This window comes from Glossina fuscipes, unplaced genomic scaffold, assembly GCF_014805625.2.
Source record: "Glossina fuscipes isolate IAEA_lab_2018 unplaced genomic scaffold, Yale_Gfus_2 1, whole genome shotgun sequence".
NCBI classification, from domain to species: Eukaryota; Metazoa; Arthropoda; class Insecta; order Diptera; family Glossinidae; genus Glossina; species Glossina fuscipes.
The window spans coordinates 33,036,568-33,054,806 of NW_023998415.1; the positions used below are offsets into that span (position 1 = coordinate 33,036,568).

Genomic DNA, 18,239 nt, shown 5'->3' on the forward strand with positions numbered 1-18,239 from the left:
CAAAAGAGAATAAATAAATTAATATGAAATATTTCACTATAGTGAGTCTGAAGAAATGCAGAGCCGCTTCTTAATAATGAGAAACGTTTATATTGAAAATTCTAAAGATTTTATTTTTCGTCAGATTATTTGTAATCAATCATAAAATAAATTTTAGTTTTTTGTTAAAGGTACATATAATGATACCCGAAACTTCCTAAAATGCAAATATGTCGGGGGCTTGCTGTGTGCACATCGAGGCGCTTGTATGTGTCTATGGATTGAAGTGTGGCGCAATGCCAAGAGTGATGACGAATGAACAAAGCAAAGAGAGACAGATAGAGAGAGAGAGAGACAGTTGGTCATGATTGACCAACTTGAACTTCTTCTTCTTGTTCTCCTGATGCTCTCACAGGTAACGAAGCATTCCCAATTCTGTAAAAGAAATTGGTTGCCATGTGTTAACTTCAGTAACCTTAAGAGGATCAAACAGTGTAACAGCCAACATTCCCGTAGAATAATAATGTTGGAGGAGGTTAATAAGCGTACCTTGAAATTTTAGAAAAAAATGGTTACGGACTTTGTGATACGGAGCATAATTGAACAAAAAAAAAAAAACAAATATTCCATCTGCATCCTTATATCTAGAGTAATGCGTAGGGATTTTCAGAAATATTCGTTTTGGTGCAAAACTTAAAGATTTTGAGTGAAACACAATTAGTAATAAAAAGTGTTTGAAGTAAATTATCGAAAACTCTCATATATATTTTTTTAGAGAAGGTTGTTTTGAAAACTGCTGAGTTACGATACGTGCGGTTTTGAAAAATTGTGTTCCGAGAAAGACGCGTTTTGAAGTTGAAGGATGTGTGAGAGACATATTTTCTTATTGTGATAAATTTTTTGTTATATATTTCTTTCAAGTTCAAATATTCCCCCTCTTTGGCTTTCGTACCGAAGCGACTGCTTTGCCCCGTCTACTAAAGAAAGAGAGTTTGTTTGAGATAGAGATAGAGAGATAGAGAGATAGAGAGAGAGAGAGAGAGAGAGAGATCTTTCGCTTTACATGTTTCGAAATAACGGACACGTTAGCAAGAAAATGTACAATTAAATAACATTCCAAATTTTTAATGTCTTGTCAAAACATTTCAAGCTCTCAAATCGCCCTCGTCCGTGTATTCATCCAAGGGACGCCTCCATGAATCTACAAAACCATCTGTTAGATTGGACATGGATTGAAATGAACATAAATACCTTCTGAAGAGATCTCTTAGTGTGTTAGAGAAGTTAGATATCAATAGGTAAAACATTAGGCTCTAAGTTCCAGCAGCTGTCGTCTTGAGGAAGAAGGACAAAATTTCAAAGAAAAAATTCCATGCGAGTAATGCATTGTTTTTTTACATGTTCTAGAAAGTCCAAAGCATGTATTAAGCAAACAAGAAACACTTGAAAACATTATAGTCACTCTAAACCCACTACTAAATATCCTACACCCCATTGTCTAACACAATTCTGAGTTTTGCGATAGAACACAAAAATTATATCTTGTTTTTATATGAACTTACTCATATGGAAGTGTACATTAAAAATTAGACCACTTTGCAAGTAAAGACTAAGTTCCTGAATTCCTTCGTGCTTGATATATGATCAAAAATTTAGGGCACCAAGAGACACTTAAGCCCATTCTTATGTCTAACGGACTTGTAGCTTTTACGCGCTATAATTTTCTTTCTTTCAATTTTCCCTCTGCCGGCAATATTAAGTTCGTGTGGATATATGATAAGTTCTTGCACGCAAGTTGGTATTGAAAATGATCCAAGTCGGTTGAAGGACACGCCTACAGTACCACAGCGGCACAGCGAAATAATGTTCGAAAACCCCCTAAAGTAAATAAATTCTTCGCCGATTGCGTATTTGGAATGCATCTAAGCCTGTCCGTCTGCTCGACTGTCTAGCTATTCATCTGTCCAACTGTGTAGTGCTGAGGTACACATTGACCCGTTACCGAAAATGAAGATATTGCTTACAATTTGCAGTTAGAAGTCACCTAATCCCTTCAAGCACACGAATGTTACGTCCGCATGCTTTAAAAACGGGACGGCGCCTAGTCCTGACCCCCGAGTCCGGAGAGCTACGTTTAAAATTTCAAATAATTCAATTTGCTCGCATACAACAATTTTACAAACGGATTATATCCGCCTTCACTACCGGCTCAGCTGTGTGGCTATTAAATATGAAATGTGTTTAAGTGTTTTTTGATCCTTACGCCATAAAAGAAGAATAATTGATGCAGAATGCGAAATTTTCAATAATTGTTGAACATCGTTCCGGCTCCCCCTATTATGTGGGAATTAAAATTTTTGCCTGTCTAAGAGTGAAAATAAAAAGTTTGAAAATCTTAAATTGATAACTAAATTGACAGTTAGAAATAATCTCTAGATTGAAAAGCGAAAGTCGTACCTTCAACAGAAACTATCGAACAAATTAAACACCGGTTCAATAATTTCAGTAATATTTCTTCTTTCTTTATTTTGACTGGAAAAGATTACATTAGAAAACAGTAAGTGAAATGGAAAATTTAGCAGGGGGGGATTGTCATGACTCTTGATTTGTGTACTACGTTGTAATTATGCGCTCAAGTCACCAATCCTCTCAAATATTAGAATCCACAATATGGACGACAATGTTAATTAAAAATTAATGTTAAGCAAACCGCACACTTAAGGATGTCTCGCTTTCCTTAATAGCTTCATTTTGTACAGACTCTGGTCAGCTTTGTTTCGTTTAAGCATAGGCAGCGAAATTCTTGCACCTTGATTACTATATAATAAACCAGTCACTAGACCCTCAGCCTATACAAGATTATTCAATTAGATCTGACGCGGAAAGCGATTGAAAAGTGATCAGCTTTCCCGCCTACAAATTAAAAGTGGGCGGTTGTATATGAACTCGTTCATTGGATTGTACATATTTTTCTCTGTCATTTCGTAAAGTGTAGAGTGAGATCCCGGCTTCGATGTGCGCAACAAAGGGAATCTTTCGAGCTTAAATTCTTTGAGGCAAAAGAGTCTGAAGGAAGGACGTTTGCGTTGTTTACTATTTTCAATGGTGCGGGTCAAAGTACATCAGTGATGCAAATTTCATCAGAATATGTCAATAATTGCGGGTATAAAAATTGACTTTTTTTAAAAACTTATAGTGGTTCACCCCCTTCAACTATTAGAATGCATTGAAACTTTGAATGGGACGCAATCATAATTTTAAAATTTCATTTAATAAGTCTTCTAGCGCGGAATCCATTTCCGCGAAATAATTATGCAATATTCAATTCAATGCAAGCAGATTGAATTAATGAAAACTTCTATTATAATACGTTTCATTGAAGGGTATCATGTTAAGATAAGTTAACATAGTTTTGGGAGCATTTTAATTACTTTGAAGTCAAAATTTTGAAAAGAAATTATTGAGTACTTCGAAACTGTTAAGAACAAAAAAATAAATATGTATAAATATATAAAAACTAAAATAAAATAAATTAAAACAAACTAATATATTTTTGGTATTTTTTGGAATTTTGTTTATTACTTTTGTGTTACAAGAAAATTATATAAAAAAGAATGAAAAAAAATGTTTTTTTTTTTTTTTCATATAAAAAAATAAAATTCGTAAAAAGCAGTCTGTAGAAAATATTATTAAGCCATGTTAGAAAAATATTTATTACGCTTATTGCTATTTTTCTTAATCAATATTTAATTGCACAAGTTTGTCGGTAAACGGCATTTTCGGCTTTTTATTGTCGGCTTTTTTAAATAATTGTAAGGCCTAATAATATTTATAAAAAATTGTATTGATTTTTTTGTTTTTCTTTGTTTTCTTTTTCTTTTTCTTTTTCTTTTTCTGTTTTTTTTTTTTTTTTTTTTTTTTTTTTTTTTTTGGAGAGGGGTAATTTGTCTGTTAATATATAATTATTTTCTGATTGTTTCAATAAATTTTTTTTTCATATAAATTTTTAAAAATGAAAAAAGAAGAAAAATGAGTATTTTAATGAGAAATTGAAGTATATGTTTTTGTAATTACACAACATGGCAAATAATTTAAGCTACAAACTTGTTCTAAAAGTCTTAGCTTCCTTCTGTGGGTGTGTTCTTCTAATCTATCGACATATTCGCGTAATTCTTCAATTTCCTCTTTCACTTGTTGTACGGTGTCCAATTCATGCTTTATGGCCACCATGTCGCGTTTTACCTTTAATTACGTAATAATAAGAATATTATTAATTATTTTAGATAAGACGATGCAATTATTCTTTAACGACTTACTTCTGATACCTCACTTTGGCAGCTTTCAACGGATTTTGTTAATTCTTGTAATTGTGATCGTATTTCGCACAAGGCGACTGTCGTCTCCAAGTGTCGATCGCCTCTTTGAAGCTCATCTAATTTTGCTGATAAATTCATACTCATCACGCTAACTTGCTTTTGCAAACTGTTCGATAAGAAAGTATACGTTTTTGCAGAAATATTTAAAACAAAAAATTAAAACAAAAATTCTCTTTGCTTTAATGTTTTTTTTTTCAAAAAAAAAAAAAAAGAAGGAAAACGTTGATTTTTAACTATTTTAATTTTTTTCTATTTTGTGTTATAAAAGTTTCTCTTAAATAAAAGATTAGATCAAAGAAATGCAACTAAACATATGTATGTGTGTTATAAAATGTTATCGACATGCATTGTTAATGTTATGTAATACGAAACGGAAATGTATAGGAGCGATTATAAATTGTAAAATAAATAAATAAATAAATAAATAAATAAGTAAATAAAGTTAACGTGTTTAAGGTCCTGCAAGGCTAAATAATGTGTTTTACAGGTTACATTCCTTAATGTGTTTACTATCGTTGTGTTGTTATATTTATTGAAAGAGTAGAATTATGTAAGCCAGGGAGTATAAGATTGTTAGGTGGTGTATACGATATTCGTTAACAAGATAAAGCGAACATCCATTTAATTGTTATAAATTATACTCATCATCGCTTCCTGCATGTCGCGTATTATATGCATTCATTATATATATATATATATATATATATATGTATGATGAACACATGTGTGAATTTTTTAAAACAATGATTAGGAAAAAATGTCGTATGTTGCTTAAAAATGGTTTTTGATGGAGCAAAATACCGCGGTGATCAAACTGTGGCTTATATAAGTCACTCTTGAGACTCTGTACCGGGATTATTAACTGCAATTGACATCGATGATGGTGAACGCTCTGGTTGTCTGAACTCGCCAATTCCTCCAAAAAGCATAATAGAAGCTCACAAAAACACTGTAAAAGCGCAAAAACTGAAGTAGCGTAAGATAGCTGGCACCTTAATTGTTATCAGAAGGCACTGTATTTACTATTTTGCATGAAAACTTGCCCATGCGAAAGCTCTGTCGAAGAGTCAGAGCGCTGTTTGGAACTATTCAAGCGAAAACGAAAAACGATTTCTTGTAACATTGGATGAAACGTGGACTCCTCGCTAAGCGGAAAGGCGATTAAAAGCTCAACTATCAATTGGCAAGATTGTGACATCCATGATCTGTGACGTGCATTGCATTTTCTTCATCGACTATCTTGAAAATTGATCAACAAATAGAAACTAAGAAAAAGCCCTGTCTCACTAAGGCAACGCCCCGTGTCACAACACACCAAAAACTATACATAGTTAAATTGAATGGATTACGCTTCGAACGATCGAATCCATTGTAATCTCTATGTCTAGCCCTCAGCGATTAATTGTTTTCTGCTAAAAAAAAGAACAACATTTTCGTACTCTATTTATGCCAGAAACACGGAAAGCATACTCTTCTCAGTTTTTATTGCAGAGGAGAGTAAGCGTTTTAGGCGTGTCCTTTGAAAAATTTGATTCATTTTCAAAACGTTTACATATGAAAGACATATTAGGAACGGACAGATAGACGAACAGGTGGGCGGACATGCTTAAATTGACTCAGAATTTAATGTTGATCAAGAATGCATATACTTTCTGCGGTCTCCGAAATTTCCTTCTGGGCGTTGCAAACGTTTTGACAAAATGAATATACGCCTTATCCTTCGGTGATGAATGAAAAATTAGAACAGCGTTAGAATTAATGTATCATTCGTGAAGCAAAGTGTGTTAATAAAAAAAAGATCTTAGTTATATCGTTTTACAGTTAGTTATATAAAAAAGATCTTAGTTATAACAGGTATCCGACATTATATATAGTGTATAGTGTTAATTTTCAAACTTGTTACATATATTATGTTAAATTAAAGAAACATTTGAAAGCTATCTTAAGGCGCGAAATTAAGATTTCTACAAATTTTCAAGGTCATATTGAAAAGATAATTGAAAATGATCAATACTTTGATAAACGATCGGTTTCGCGGATATTCAAGCTTAACTTGAAAAGAGGAAAATTTTGAGATTTTTTTCTTTCTATATCCGCATTCGTGGTTCGAATCAAGGATAAACGAAACAAACCTATTAATCTTAATCGATACTTGAGATCGATAGTTCGATCAATTGCAAAAATTTATTCCGGCAAATCGGATGCGATTCGCGGCAACAACAACTAATTTATTTCTTATTATACGTATGCATTATTGAGATAATATTGAGTGTATAAGTAATTTCGGGTAAAAATTTCGACAAATATTATTCTCAATTATTCCCCTTCATGTGTAGGATAACAAATTGATTGGAAGTTTAAGAGCCAAAGGTATTAAAAAATGTTATCTTTAACGATTTTGATGATGATGGTGAAGACTTTGAATTTTGCATTTTCAAGCAAACACATATTTGCTTTGGTAAAAAATAATTTTATTGATAAAATCTTTAGGTTCTTGGACGCCTTCAAATGACTTTTTATGCATGGCTTTCTTTTCACTAAAATCCTAAAACTTCTGTTATAAGAGAGAGAGAGAGGCAAAAAGAAAAAAAGAAAGTAGAAAAAATATAGAAGTAGAGAAGAGTGATTGTAAGTCATTGAACGTGATGAAATGCATATATATTGGTGATCAAAATTTTATTTTTATTTTGTTTTTATTTTTATTTTTTTTTTTGCTACAGATTTATATGTAAATGCAATGCACTTCATAGCAATTCAAGATTAAAGACTAAAGGCCGAATTTTGACCATGATATAGTTTTTATTTATTTAATGTTTTTTATTCATTATTTTGAAACTATTTCATTACAATGATTGCTTCCGTTTATTACTATTATGGAGAATTGTGTGCAAATGGATTTGTTAAAAATCCATTATTAGAATTATTTTCTAAAACCCCAAGAAGAAGATAAAGGGAACGATGAAGAAGAATGCAAACGATGAAATGCAGAAAATGACCATAAGTTAGAAACTTGATGTTTGATTATTAACTTTTCAACTTCGAAAGTGTTGATTATGGGCCAACCAAAAAAAATATTCATTATTATAATGCTTCAGTCAGCAAGAAACCTAAAATAAAGTATACACATACAAACACACACATAAATATAAAGATATATTTAAATATATACAAAGTAGATATACATATATATATACAAAAAAAAAAAAAAAAAATACACATGGGAATGTGTGTGTGTTCATCTGTTCAAGCAATCATACATGTCTTCTTTCATTGTTTGCTGCAAAACGGGGTTAGAAAATATTCATGCTATCGCAGTAAGCGCTTATGAAAAGTTATATCAGTTATAGATCGTAGAGTTTTAATGAAAATAATGAATGGGAGATTTTGATTGAGCGCCAAAGCTTTAAACGACTGCTTTTATGGCATGTGCAAAAGTTGACTTAAGCACCTTCGACGATTATATTACAGGATTTTGGCGTAAATTACCCTAAGTGTAGTGCTTTCGAAATTTTCTTAAGTTTATCTACGCATGGTTTCCGCAATATTTTTCCTAGAATTTCCGTTGGCCGCAATCCAATCATTGACCCATTTTCGGACTTCTTCAGCATTTCGTAAACGTGTGCCAGCCAAGCCACGCTGCATCAGAAGACGCTATGTCTTGTGAGTAACCTGGATACGGTAGAACTTTTCATTGAAGCTGCAACAATGCATCCTTGACAACTTTTGCATGACTTTGAGTCTGTTATTCGCTATTGCTGATCTGTGTTTGCAACAACGCATCGTTTAATTTCTTCACTTGACTTCGGCAGCTCATAATATACTATTCCTTGTTGATCTCCCTATACGCACAGTACAAATTTATGCGCTGAATAATCCGCTTCGGTGTAGATCCATTTTTCATCGCCACGCGCAATACGTCACAGAAAATTCTACCTTTTCTTGTCTGGCAAGTTAAAACGGTTCGAACTGGTATTTTCAGTCAATTCATACGATAACCATTTTGCCCCTTATCGCATGCAAACGTCTACAAACAGTTAGTTCTTAAATTGCTAAGCGGTTCGAAAGTTGTTCGAGATGTTTGGTTGGGTTTCCGCCCAACAAATCTTATCATTGTCTTCGAACTTTTCTGACCCTCCAAGACGTTCTTTTTCATTCACATCCAACTCATCACTTTTAAAGCGACAAGATAGGGCACAATAAGCTTGTAAAAGTGTTTGTCGGACTTCGGCAGCAGATTTCTTCAAATCAAATGAATGTCGAAAATGCAATTGTGAGCGTTCCATGACTACGGTCTGTATACATCAAATAACTCAATAATGCTAAATGGAAAACTGTCGTTTTACGTAAGTAACGATTCGCATCATCGAAGTTACCTCTACAAAGAGATTAGGTTGAAATTGCCTGATATAAAACGTAATGTCGTAAGTCTGGCTGCCTGATGACAACATAGCCTTGAAGTCTGCTTCGGTATCATATAATTTTTTTCATGCGAAAAAGTTAAGTTTTTCGCTAAGCGTTTATGGATGATAACGAGTGAATGCGTGACGATATCCAAAGACCAAACAACCATTACGAAAGGTAGGAGAGCAATTAACAGCGACGATCGCCCCATTTGGTTAGGCCAACAGCAGTAGACGGTGTATTGTGGTTTATTCCAATTAAGAAGTGATACCAACAATAATTGATGGAATTGCGACAAAAAATGGGCATGATAAGCCAATAGTCATGATATATAGCAAAACTCGTTCAAGAAACGTTTGCGATTGTAATCTCGAATATCTCATGCTCCCCGTTGGCGTTAGCAGGCATTGCCTTCCGCCTTCAGAGTATCATTTGTTCCAAATAAATAAATAATCGCACATAATATATTTGGAGTTTTGAAGTTTGAGGCAGAAGTACACGCAAACAATATGATGAAGTTAATATATTTCGGTAGAACCGCAAAGGAAGACAACAGAAACATTGACTTTTAAACATTAAATTCTCTCGCAGATGGCCTCTACGGGCGCAGTAATTGCGAATAGTCTTGGAAAATATATAGATAAACGTATCTTTACTGCAAGGAGATATGGACACACGAATACTTGGAATTAGGAAAATAATTTCCGAATTCTCCTCTTGATACTTTTAACATTGTCAATGGTTCACGCTATACTGTGTTATAAATAATAGAAAATGATTAAAATATCTCTTCTATATATCGGTATAAATCTTCTATTTATCGATTCATATCTCGACTTTTTAATTTTTTTAGGAATTTCCTGCAGAGTAAATGAGCAATTGATCCTTAATAAAATAAGTAGATATATGAGGGCTTATCAATCCTCATCGTTTGTAAAATAAGACTTCTATGGGAAGGCGAATCAAAATGAAAGCTTCTTTCAACTTGAATAAAATACGTTAGATTCTTTATAGCAGCACGCCATACACATGCAACAGAAGTCACGAAGCAGCTCATAGTAATGTCGTATTATAGAGATTTAACAATAGTATACTTTTGGGATATATTATGAGAAATAAAAACAACAGCAGGAAAGTAGATTATGCTATGTGTATAGAGATATATATTAAGAGGACTTGTACAACTTTGTGCTGCATGCTTATCATCCAGTAAATAATCATAAATATTATTCTTCTTGTCTGTTTTGTCTTTGCCGTCTCGTTTACTTTCTTTCCTTTAAAGCACGCATGCAACGTAACATTCTTTCGGTAGGTTTGTGTACATAATACTAACATCTGAATATATATATATATATATATATACATAGATACGATGCTTGGTTTATCTTTAACATATGTATATTACGAAAATTTCTATTGTTTTTCTTATGCAACAACAACAATTGACATGGGATAGAGAATAAGGTGTCTGTCTTAATAATTTTTACATATTTTTTCTACATATGTATATATACAAATATGTATTATATATATATATATATATATATATATATATATATATGTATTTGTATATATACGTACGTATATACATGCATACTTATATGCATACACATACAATTGCACCTTGCAAGATGTGCGATGAGCTAGCTGTATACAATATTTTGTATTTGAAACAAACAAAGGATTTTCGTGTTTCTTAGTGTGTGACCGACCGTCTACGTTTATGTTTCCTCCTTGTACGTGTGGGTATAGGTTTTGAGTTGAACATGGTTATTCTTCTTACCGCTACTGTGTACAATTTCTACATATATATATATATATATATATATATATATCCATATATATATATATAAATTATATTCGTGTACACATACACACGTAGAAATATAAAGAAAAAGATTTGACTTTATTAATACACACAATCATAATGAAGTTGTATTAAGTATATTCAGCAGCTTACATGTGTATACGTTAACATATTTTTACAGAATTTTATTATACGGTTTTGTATTTATATGAAAATTTTAAACAAATAAATATATATTTGCATACATACCTATGTACATAAATATATGTAAATGATATATAAATTTTAAACATTCGTGTAAATACAAACCGTAAAATACCTTAGCAATGGTTATTTTATTTCGCTTTCGCTGCTCTACGCATTAAAAGTATAAGGTCATTTCATACTCAAATGAGTAAGTATTACTTAGATGAATACGAACGAAGCTGCTCATGACATCTAACTTCTTGCTTAACTATATTCAGATTTTAGAATTGGCGCTTTTGCACGTCATAAATTCTTAATAAAGTTAGAATGGGGAATGGGGAATGGGGAATGGCGTGTTCACGGCAGATGAGATTTGAATATATGTTCGTACGATTTGTAAAAAGAATGTAACCATTCGAGCGAATATTGTGCGAAAGGTGAAAGAACACTGCAAGGATCGAGCGGAAATTGCTCGAAAATCAAGATACGGCTGACAGTTTTCCGGCCAAACTATTAACAGGATACAATATATTAGAGGGCTATGAGAGCGATAATTGATCACAACTTGAAACTGTTGATTGATTGATCAATGATATGCTTACATTCTCTGTAATCATCGAATATTGTTCATAATTAATTTGAAGTTCAATCAGAGCGAGAAACATCGTAAGTATAATAAATGTGGGGAAAAAATTTCGCAAAATACCTTTTATCGTAATATTTGCTTATGGTAAATACTTTTCATACGATGCACATATATGTGTATTTGTAATTACTTTCATCAATTTTTCGAACATCAGAACCGAAAGGCATTAGCTCGATTTGTACTTTAAGAATTTCGACACGGACTCGTACGTTGATGAGATATGCTTTTGTTTCACATGATATTCTGAGTTAACTTAATATGTATTTAGTTACTCAAGTTTTTATTATTATTATTATTATTCTTATAGAAAGCCCAAACTTGTTATTTGAGCTTGTAAGCACACTAGTGCTAGTCGCAAAAGATTATAGGTAAGGAAGGACGTGAGCAGAAGGTAGCATTTCGATATGTTTGACTTGACACTGCTGCTGGTAGGTAAGCAGTGACCGTGCTCGCGGTACCGTGCCATCAAGCATGCACACGACATGCATACGGTCGTCTCGAGCGTCTGCTAATGTTAAGAAAGCTCAGCACTACTGTTAAAGGGATTGATTGATAAACACACGATATGCTTAATTTCTGTGGAACATTTTGTCTCTTTTTTTTTTCTAATATGATCAATAGCGGAGAGGGGCGATGCGGCAGCACGATGAGTGTCAGAATGAAGAGAGAAAAGAGAAAGAAATAGGAATGCGGCTCGCACTACACTTACGACCAAAGAAAATTTTACCGTACTTGAGATTTGAATCCGCGAACACTCGCTCGATAGTCGTGATTCTTACTTACTCGGCCACTCAAGCCCGATTACATAGGCGGAAGATAGTAAATCCAATCCAATTGGGTGATCGTATTTTGTTTTCGTTATGTGCAAGGCAAAGCTCAGCTTCAGCGTTCATTTTATAAAATTTCTTTCCTAAAATAGTTCACTTAACGTTCACATATGTGTCGCGTCTTACGATGGACGAAGTAACAAAGGATATGTTGTCATTTTCCTTTGATTTAATTCGTTCGTTTCATTCCAAGTGATTCCACTCCTTGAATTAGGCGATAAGTGGAAGCAAGACAATCCGTAGGCAAGGAGTTTGAAAGCGATTTCATGTTTTTCAGACATTTGTTGGGTTTTTATTAAAGTTTAGTCTTTTTTTTCTTTCTTGCAATTAATTTTTACGACAAAAGTTTCGATATTGGGTGATTTTACGGTATATTAATTTTTCCTATACGTATATACATATATGCATGTAGGATGCAGGCATTAAAGAGAAAAAATATTCTTTATAAAATTTTTAGTTTACTGGCAAATTGTAGTTAAATATTAAAGAAAGGAAGTTAAATGGAACAAGAAGGTGAACGAAAATTTAAAATGAAATTTTATTTTTATCTGTCGAGAAGGAATCAGTCAATTTTAGAAAAGTAATTTAAAATTTTATATTTATATTTATTATTATTAAAACGATGCGCTCGATTGGATTATTTAGTCATTTTTCGTTTACATTTCTCTTTTTCTTCTTCTTCTCTCTCTCTCGTTTAATCTTAATCGTATGGGTTATTATGAATGCGTAGAAGAGATGTAAAGCAAAACTTTTTACATACGAATGATAAAAACTATTCCAGAAGGAGAGACTTGAGATAGACTCAGGTTTTATTTCAATTCGGAATTATTTTGTTGAAGTTTGGCACAAGGACGAGCACTATTGACCACTTTTTCGACTACTTTCCATATAGTATCGCAAAAGCACAATAGTGGTTTAACTTGCCCTTCAAATTGAAAATGTGTGAATGCTAGATGATTGACTAAAAGAAAACTTTCCTAAAGTGAAGCCATTGCCCTGCATTGCAACAGTAAATCATTTAAGTGTAGCGAATATTAGTAGAAAAATAGTTGAAAAATAATTGAACCACGCATACACATGCAATAAGTTGCAGGCATATCGGAACGCAACGACAGTTTCGACTTTTCCTTGATTGAAAGACTGACGACCCGCTCAGATAATGCACTCATATGTCAACTTTTTGATGTCTCAGGGTTACATCCGTTAAGAAGAGATGTCACGAGATGTCCATCTGCAATGTTATGTTAGTTGCTGGAAGAAATCGTAATTATACTCCCTAAACGGGGGTTATGTTAGATTAGTCTGAAGATTTGCAATTGGTTGAAGTGCTTGAAATATTGCAATCATTATGAACTGCATACTGTGAGCGACCGTTTGGCCAAGGGAATACAACTCGCAACTCAGTGCGGTGCACCATGCTTTGTTGCAAATGCTTTCTTGCAGATAGCCGTGCACACTAACTAGTTGTGCTTATGTTCGCTAATTAATGCTTTAAAATTATAAATATATTGTTGTATACGTTTTATTCTTTAACTTTGCCCTTTGCCTCTCATTGATATTCTTCGCTGTAAGGTCATCGCTTAAAGCTTAGACTTAAGTCCGCTTCTATATATAACACTTTTTACTTTAAACCGAATTTTGCTTTGCTTTTAAGCGATGATCATCTCCATGGGGTCGTAAATGAAGCCTTGTACCTTAATGGTGTTGCTTAAATCGGTTGAATCTCTTGTGTGTATTGTGTGCTTTGCGTGAATCGATCGATAAAATCGATTAGTCCGTCTGTCTGTCGTCAATCATAACTATGAACTTGAAATCTTCTCTAAATCAAATATATTTGATGTTAATCTTAATCGCGTTAGACAAGAATTTTACTTATCTGACAAAATGCTTGTAGGCTTGAGAAGCTTTGGTTTTTCGTTCCTCATAAAATCATCGTACCAAGGACGTAAATCAGTTAAACTGCAGCAAGAGTTGTCTTATGCTAAATAAGAACCCAATATATACGCAAATAAAGTGGATAACGAGATGCAGCCAAATCGATGAAGAATATGATTTAAAATACATACGTAAGATACTGTCGAAGATCGATATGTCGTGAGTGAAAGGATGTTCGCTCTATTTTGTCAAAAAAAAAAAAAAAAAATCTTGTACACAAGTTAGTGATGGGCATTAAATGATTCGATCGATTGAGTTTTCTTATGCTTGGTTAGTTAGGCCAAGTAAACTAGCAAATGCCTATAATAGCTTAGCTTTAAGCTCTAGTATCTCTTCTTGTTTTTTTGATATATATATATATATATATATATATACGTGTATATATATTTTTTTTTTGAATAAGTATGTATAACTATATGACAGGGAAACAAATAAGTTAGGAGCAAAATTCGAAAAAAAAATTTTTTTGTTATGTAACTGAATTTTTTAATCCTATCTTTTTCCCCCGCTTAGGATTAATATCTAAACAGGTTTTTATCGATATTTAAATTTGTATAGAAATTTAATGATTTGAATGCATTAGTTGTGAACTACGCCGTTGTTTATCTTATTTTTATTCTTGTTCTTCTTTTTTTTGCTTTCTTACAAAATATGCAACACATTTTGTTTATATTAATTAATTTTGATTGAGAAAAAATCAAAATAATCGGACAACTTTTTCAATGTTTCTCTCTCTTCTCAGTTTAGATTTATTAATAATTATTATATAGTTACTGTTGTTGGTTTTTTTTTTGTTTTTTTTTTTGTTTTTTCTATTTGTTTCCTTTTTTGTTTTTTTGTCATCTAAGCTCAGGGGTTATACCTGAACGCAATTTATGGAAAATTTGTGCAATTTTTTTTTTTTTTTTTTTTACTTTGTTTTTTTAACAAAACCAATTGGCATTATATGACAATCACCAATATTAGCAAAACACATGAGGATTATTTTGCTTACATTACATACAAAATATGTAATTAAACGCATTAATTATATTATAATTTAGTTGAAAAAATTTTTACAGTTTTTAATAATTAAAATTTCGAGAAAATGAAAAAAAAAGCAAACATATGTTGCTTTGACGTTTTTATTCATATTAAGCTAATTTAGTTATGTTTGTGAATTCGGTTTTTTTTTTTTTTTTTGTTTTTTTTTGTTTTTCTTCTTTTTTCCGCTATTTAGATTTTGTAAACAATTAAATTTAAATTATATATCAGTTCAATGGTCGAAACGAAAAAAAAGGGGGGGAAAAAAAATGTTATAATGATTTTGCAAATAAATAAAACATATGAAGTAATGAACTTAATGAATAGGGTTTTAAATGAACATTACGGACAGTTTGTTTAAATAATTAAAATGAAAAGGCTTCAATCGACTTGTATCAAACCCATTAAAGTCCAGCCACACTTTATATCGTTTCATGGATATTCAAGTTGACTCCTCTGAAGGTATTTATTTTATATATATCTTCAAGGTCAGTTAAGTGCAGGCGGAAGTACTGAAGAAGAAGTTGTATATAGTAATAGTAGTTTCTCGTCAAAGAGAGAATGACTGCTTCATATAGAAGAAAATTTATTAAATAAAGTAAGAAATTCTTATGACGTGAGAAGAAAGCATCATTTCTGAAACGCTTACAGTTGGCCTCATAGGGAATTCATACTTCAGCTATACGAACTGTAATAATTAAAGATGCAAGTGAACACATCTACATCGAAACCGAAACTCAATCATATCCCAAAAATTGTACGTATATGTGTATAATGTCTTCACTTCATCTTGATCGGTTATAATTATTCGATCTATGTTGTGACGTAATACAAAGACTCTCATGGCGAATATTACTCTTTGTTATAATTCTGACGCATTATGACTTATTTATTTTGAAGGGAATCTTTCGATTTAATCTGATTCAATAGCATATAGGACAAGTATATGGAGGCAGGATGATTGACAGGCCGAAGAAATGAGCTTAACTACAACTAAATCTGTTATACGCTTAAGCGTATGATTTTTGTTCTAAACTTTTCTGAGAACGGGCTAATTGCTCGGAAGGCTTATTCGTTCTCTGACTGTATATATTGCATAATAAAAATGAAAATTGATAAAAAAAAAAAAAATGAAACGAAATTAAATGAATTGCAATGAAATTTTATGTTTGTTTAATTTTAACATCATTTTTTTGTTGCTGTTTTTATTGTTAGTTTACTTTGTTTTAATATCAATGAGATTACAATGATTTGGATGTTTTGTTAAATATAAACTCTTTGGTGAAAGGTCATCTTTATGCCAATTAGTTTGTTCTTTTTTAATTTTTGGAAAGGAGAAATTATTGACTTTTTGGGTTCTTGTTTTTAATATCTTAATATGACTTAAAAGTTAAAAAAAAAAAAAAAAAAAAAAACGAGTTTAAGAAGAAAAATGTTAAGAATGTATGCTTTGGAAGAGAATAGAAAATCATATATGTTATGTTGGAGATATGATGAAACAGATATGAATGTCATTGATGGCTATTAAAATGTTGTTTTCAGTTTTAGTATATATATACATATATATATATATACATTTGTGCGTAATGCATAATGCGTAAGTGCTTCAGCATTTACAGCATTCAACGAAAATGATTGCAAATTTTCTCCGAAGCATTATTTCTTTCTTTTTTTTTTGTTTTTCTTTGAAAAAACTATTGCATACTTTAATGCGTATAGTTTTTATAAATAAATTTTGTGTTGGCGACGAAAGTTTAACGATCCTGGTCTGCAGATTATAGCATTATAAAGAGGAAGAAGAAAACAAATTCGCAGTTCGGTTGATGTGTATGCAGCCGAAATCGCTTAGATGTTAGGATTTGCCTGATTGAGCACTCACTATAGCTACGATTAAATATGGTCTACCGTGCCGAGATCTGAATCCGCGAACACCGACTTGGCAGTCGCGGTCATCGTCTAATCCAGCTGTGCGACAATGATAAAGTGATTCGGTCTCTGATCAAAAATCTCGAATTGAAGTTGAAGGCTTCGCTATATACCAATGTTTACAAGACTACCAGTATTAGAATCAAGTAGAACTAATTATCTATATTTTGTATTCTCATCCATCTCTGAAGGGCTTAATTCTTTATTAATCTGTCATTGTGGTGGTATTTATAGGTCTTGAATTTTATTTTATTGACTTTCTATTTGACATCTACCGTGCAAATAACGATTGAATTTAACTTTTTTTTTTTTTTTTTTTTTTCATTTGATCTATACTTCTCTAGATTAGTGAGGCTTTAAAATGTATTTAGCCTTTAAAGTACAATAGGTGTACAATACTTTTTATATTGAATTGATTCGAATTTATATTTTTTTTTTGTCTGTAGCTGTAATAACTGCTCAGTCGATCTCTCGCCTATCTATTCCCTTCTCTGTCCCCTCTTCTTGCATTGCCTCACTGATTGGTCGTATTTAAAAAAAAAAAAAAAAAAAAAAATATGATAGACAAACATTGAGAAATATAATTAACGTGCATTAAAGTCTTGTGCCGGCTGCTTTTAGCAGAAAATTTGTTTGTTTATATTACTATACCACAACCTAACAAAAAAGTATATATGTACAACATCATATCATACCGGACGTTATGAAAAGAAAAAATATGCAGTCTCATTACGTTTTGTCTGCGGCATTGTGTGTTCGAATGTCAGACGATGCAAATATTTTTCAATTGATTTAGGTTAACATGTTTATTCCCGTTTGGAAAAAATTTTGATTTTCTAATTCAATTTAACTCTGTCATGTGTTTATTAAGATCTTATTCATCTTCATTAGTAGATTGCTTTTATTGGGATTAGTTTGTCTTCCCTTCAATTTTCTAAAGCGCAGCATTCAGCGTAGAAGCAGTTTCATTTTTCGTCTTCTTTCTCGTCGTCGCTACAAATCGCTAAATGAAAGCTTATGCAATGCAATCGCGTGTAAACGAATAAAAAAGTGTAAAAAGTATGTTTAAATCAACTATTTATTGTATAAAGTTTGCGAATATTTTTCCATTGCTCTATTGACTGTTTACTATT

At 32.1% G+C, this 18,239-nt stretch overlaps 1 protein-coding gene across 13 annotated transcripts in view; it reads right to left on the bottom strand.

Moving 5' to 3' along the window:
• The window catches only part of LOC119631317 (glucose transporter type 1), a 76,705-nt gene that overhangs the window by 23,935 nt on the left and 34,531 nt on the right, over window positions 1-18,239 (bottom strand). For 12 of the 13 annotated variants that reach the window (XR_005246645.1, XR_005246646.1, XM_038023410.1 and 9 more), the window contains 2 exons: window positions 4,296-4,461; window positions 4,084-4,221 (listed from right to left, as the gene is read on the bottom strand). The exons of the other annotated variant lie outside the window; for it this stretch is intronic. Coding sequence is in view for 10 of the 12 variants with exons in the window: in XM_038023410.1 (XP_037879338.1) it covers window positions 4,084-4,221; window positions 4,296-4,461 (304 nt within the window). In the remaining 2 variants the exon portion in view is untranslated. The remainder of the gene's footprint in view (window positions 1-4,083; window positions 4,222-4,295; window positions 4,462-18,239) is intronic. 13 annotated transcript variants of the gene reach the window in all.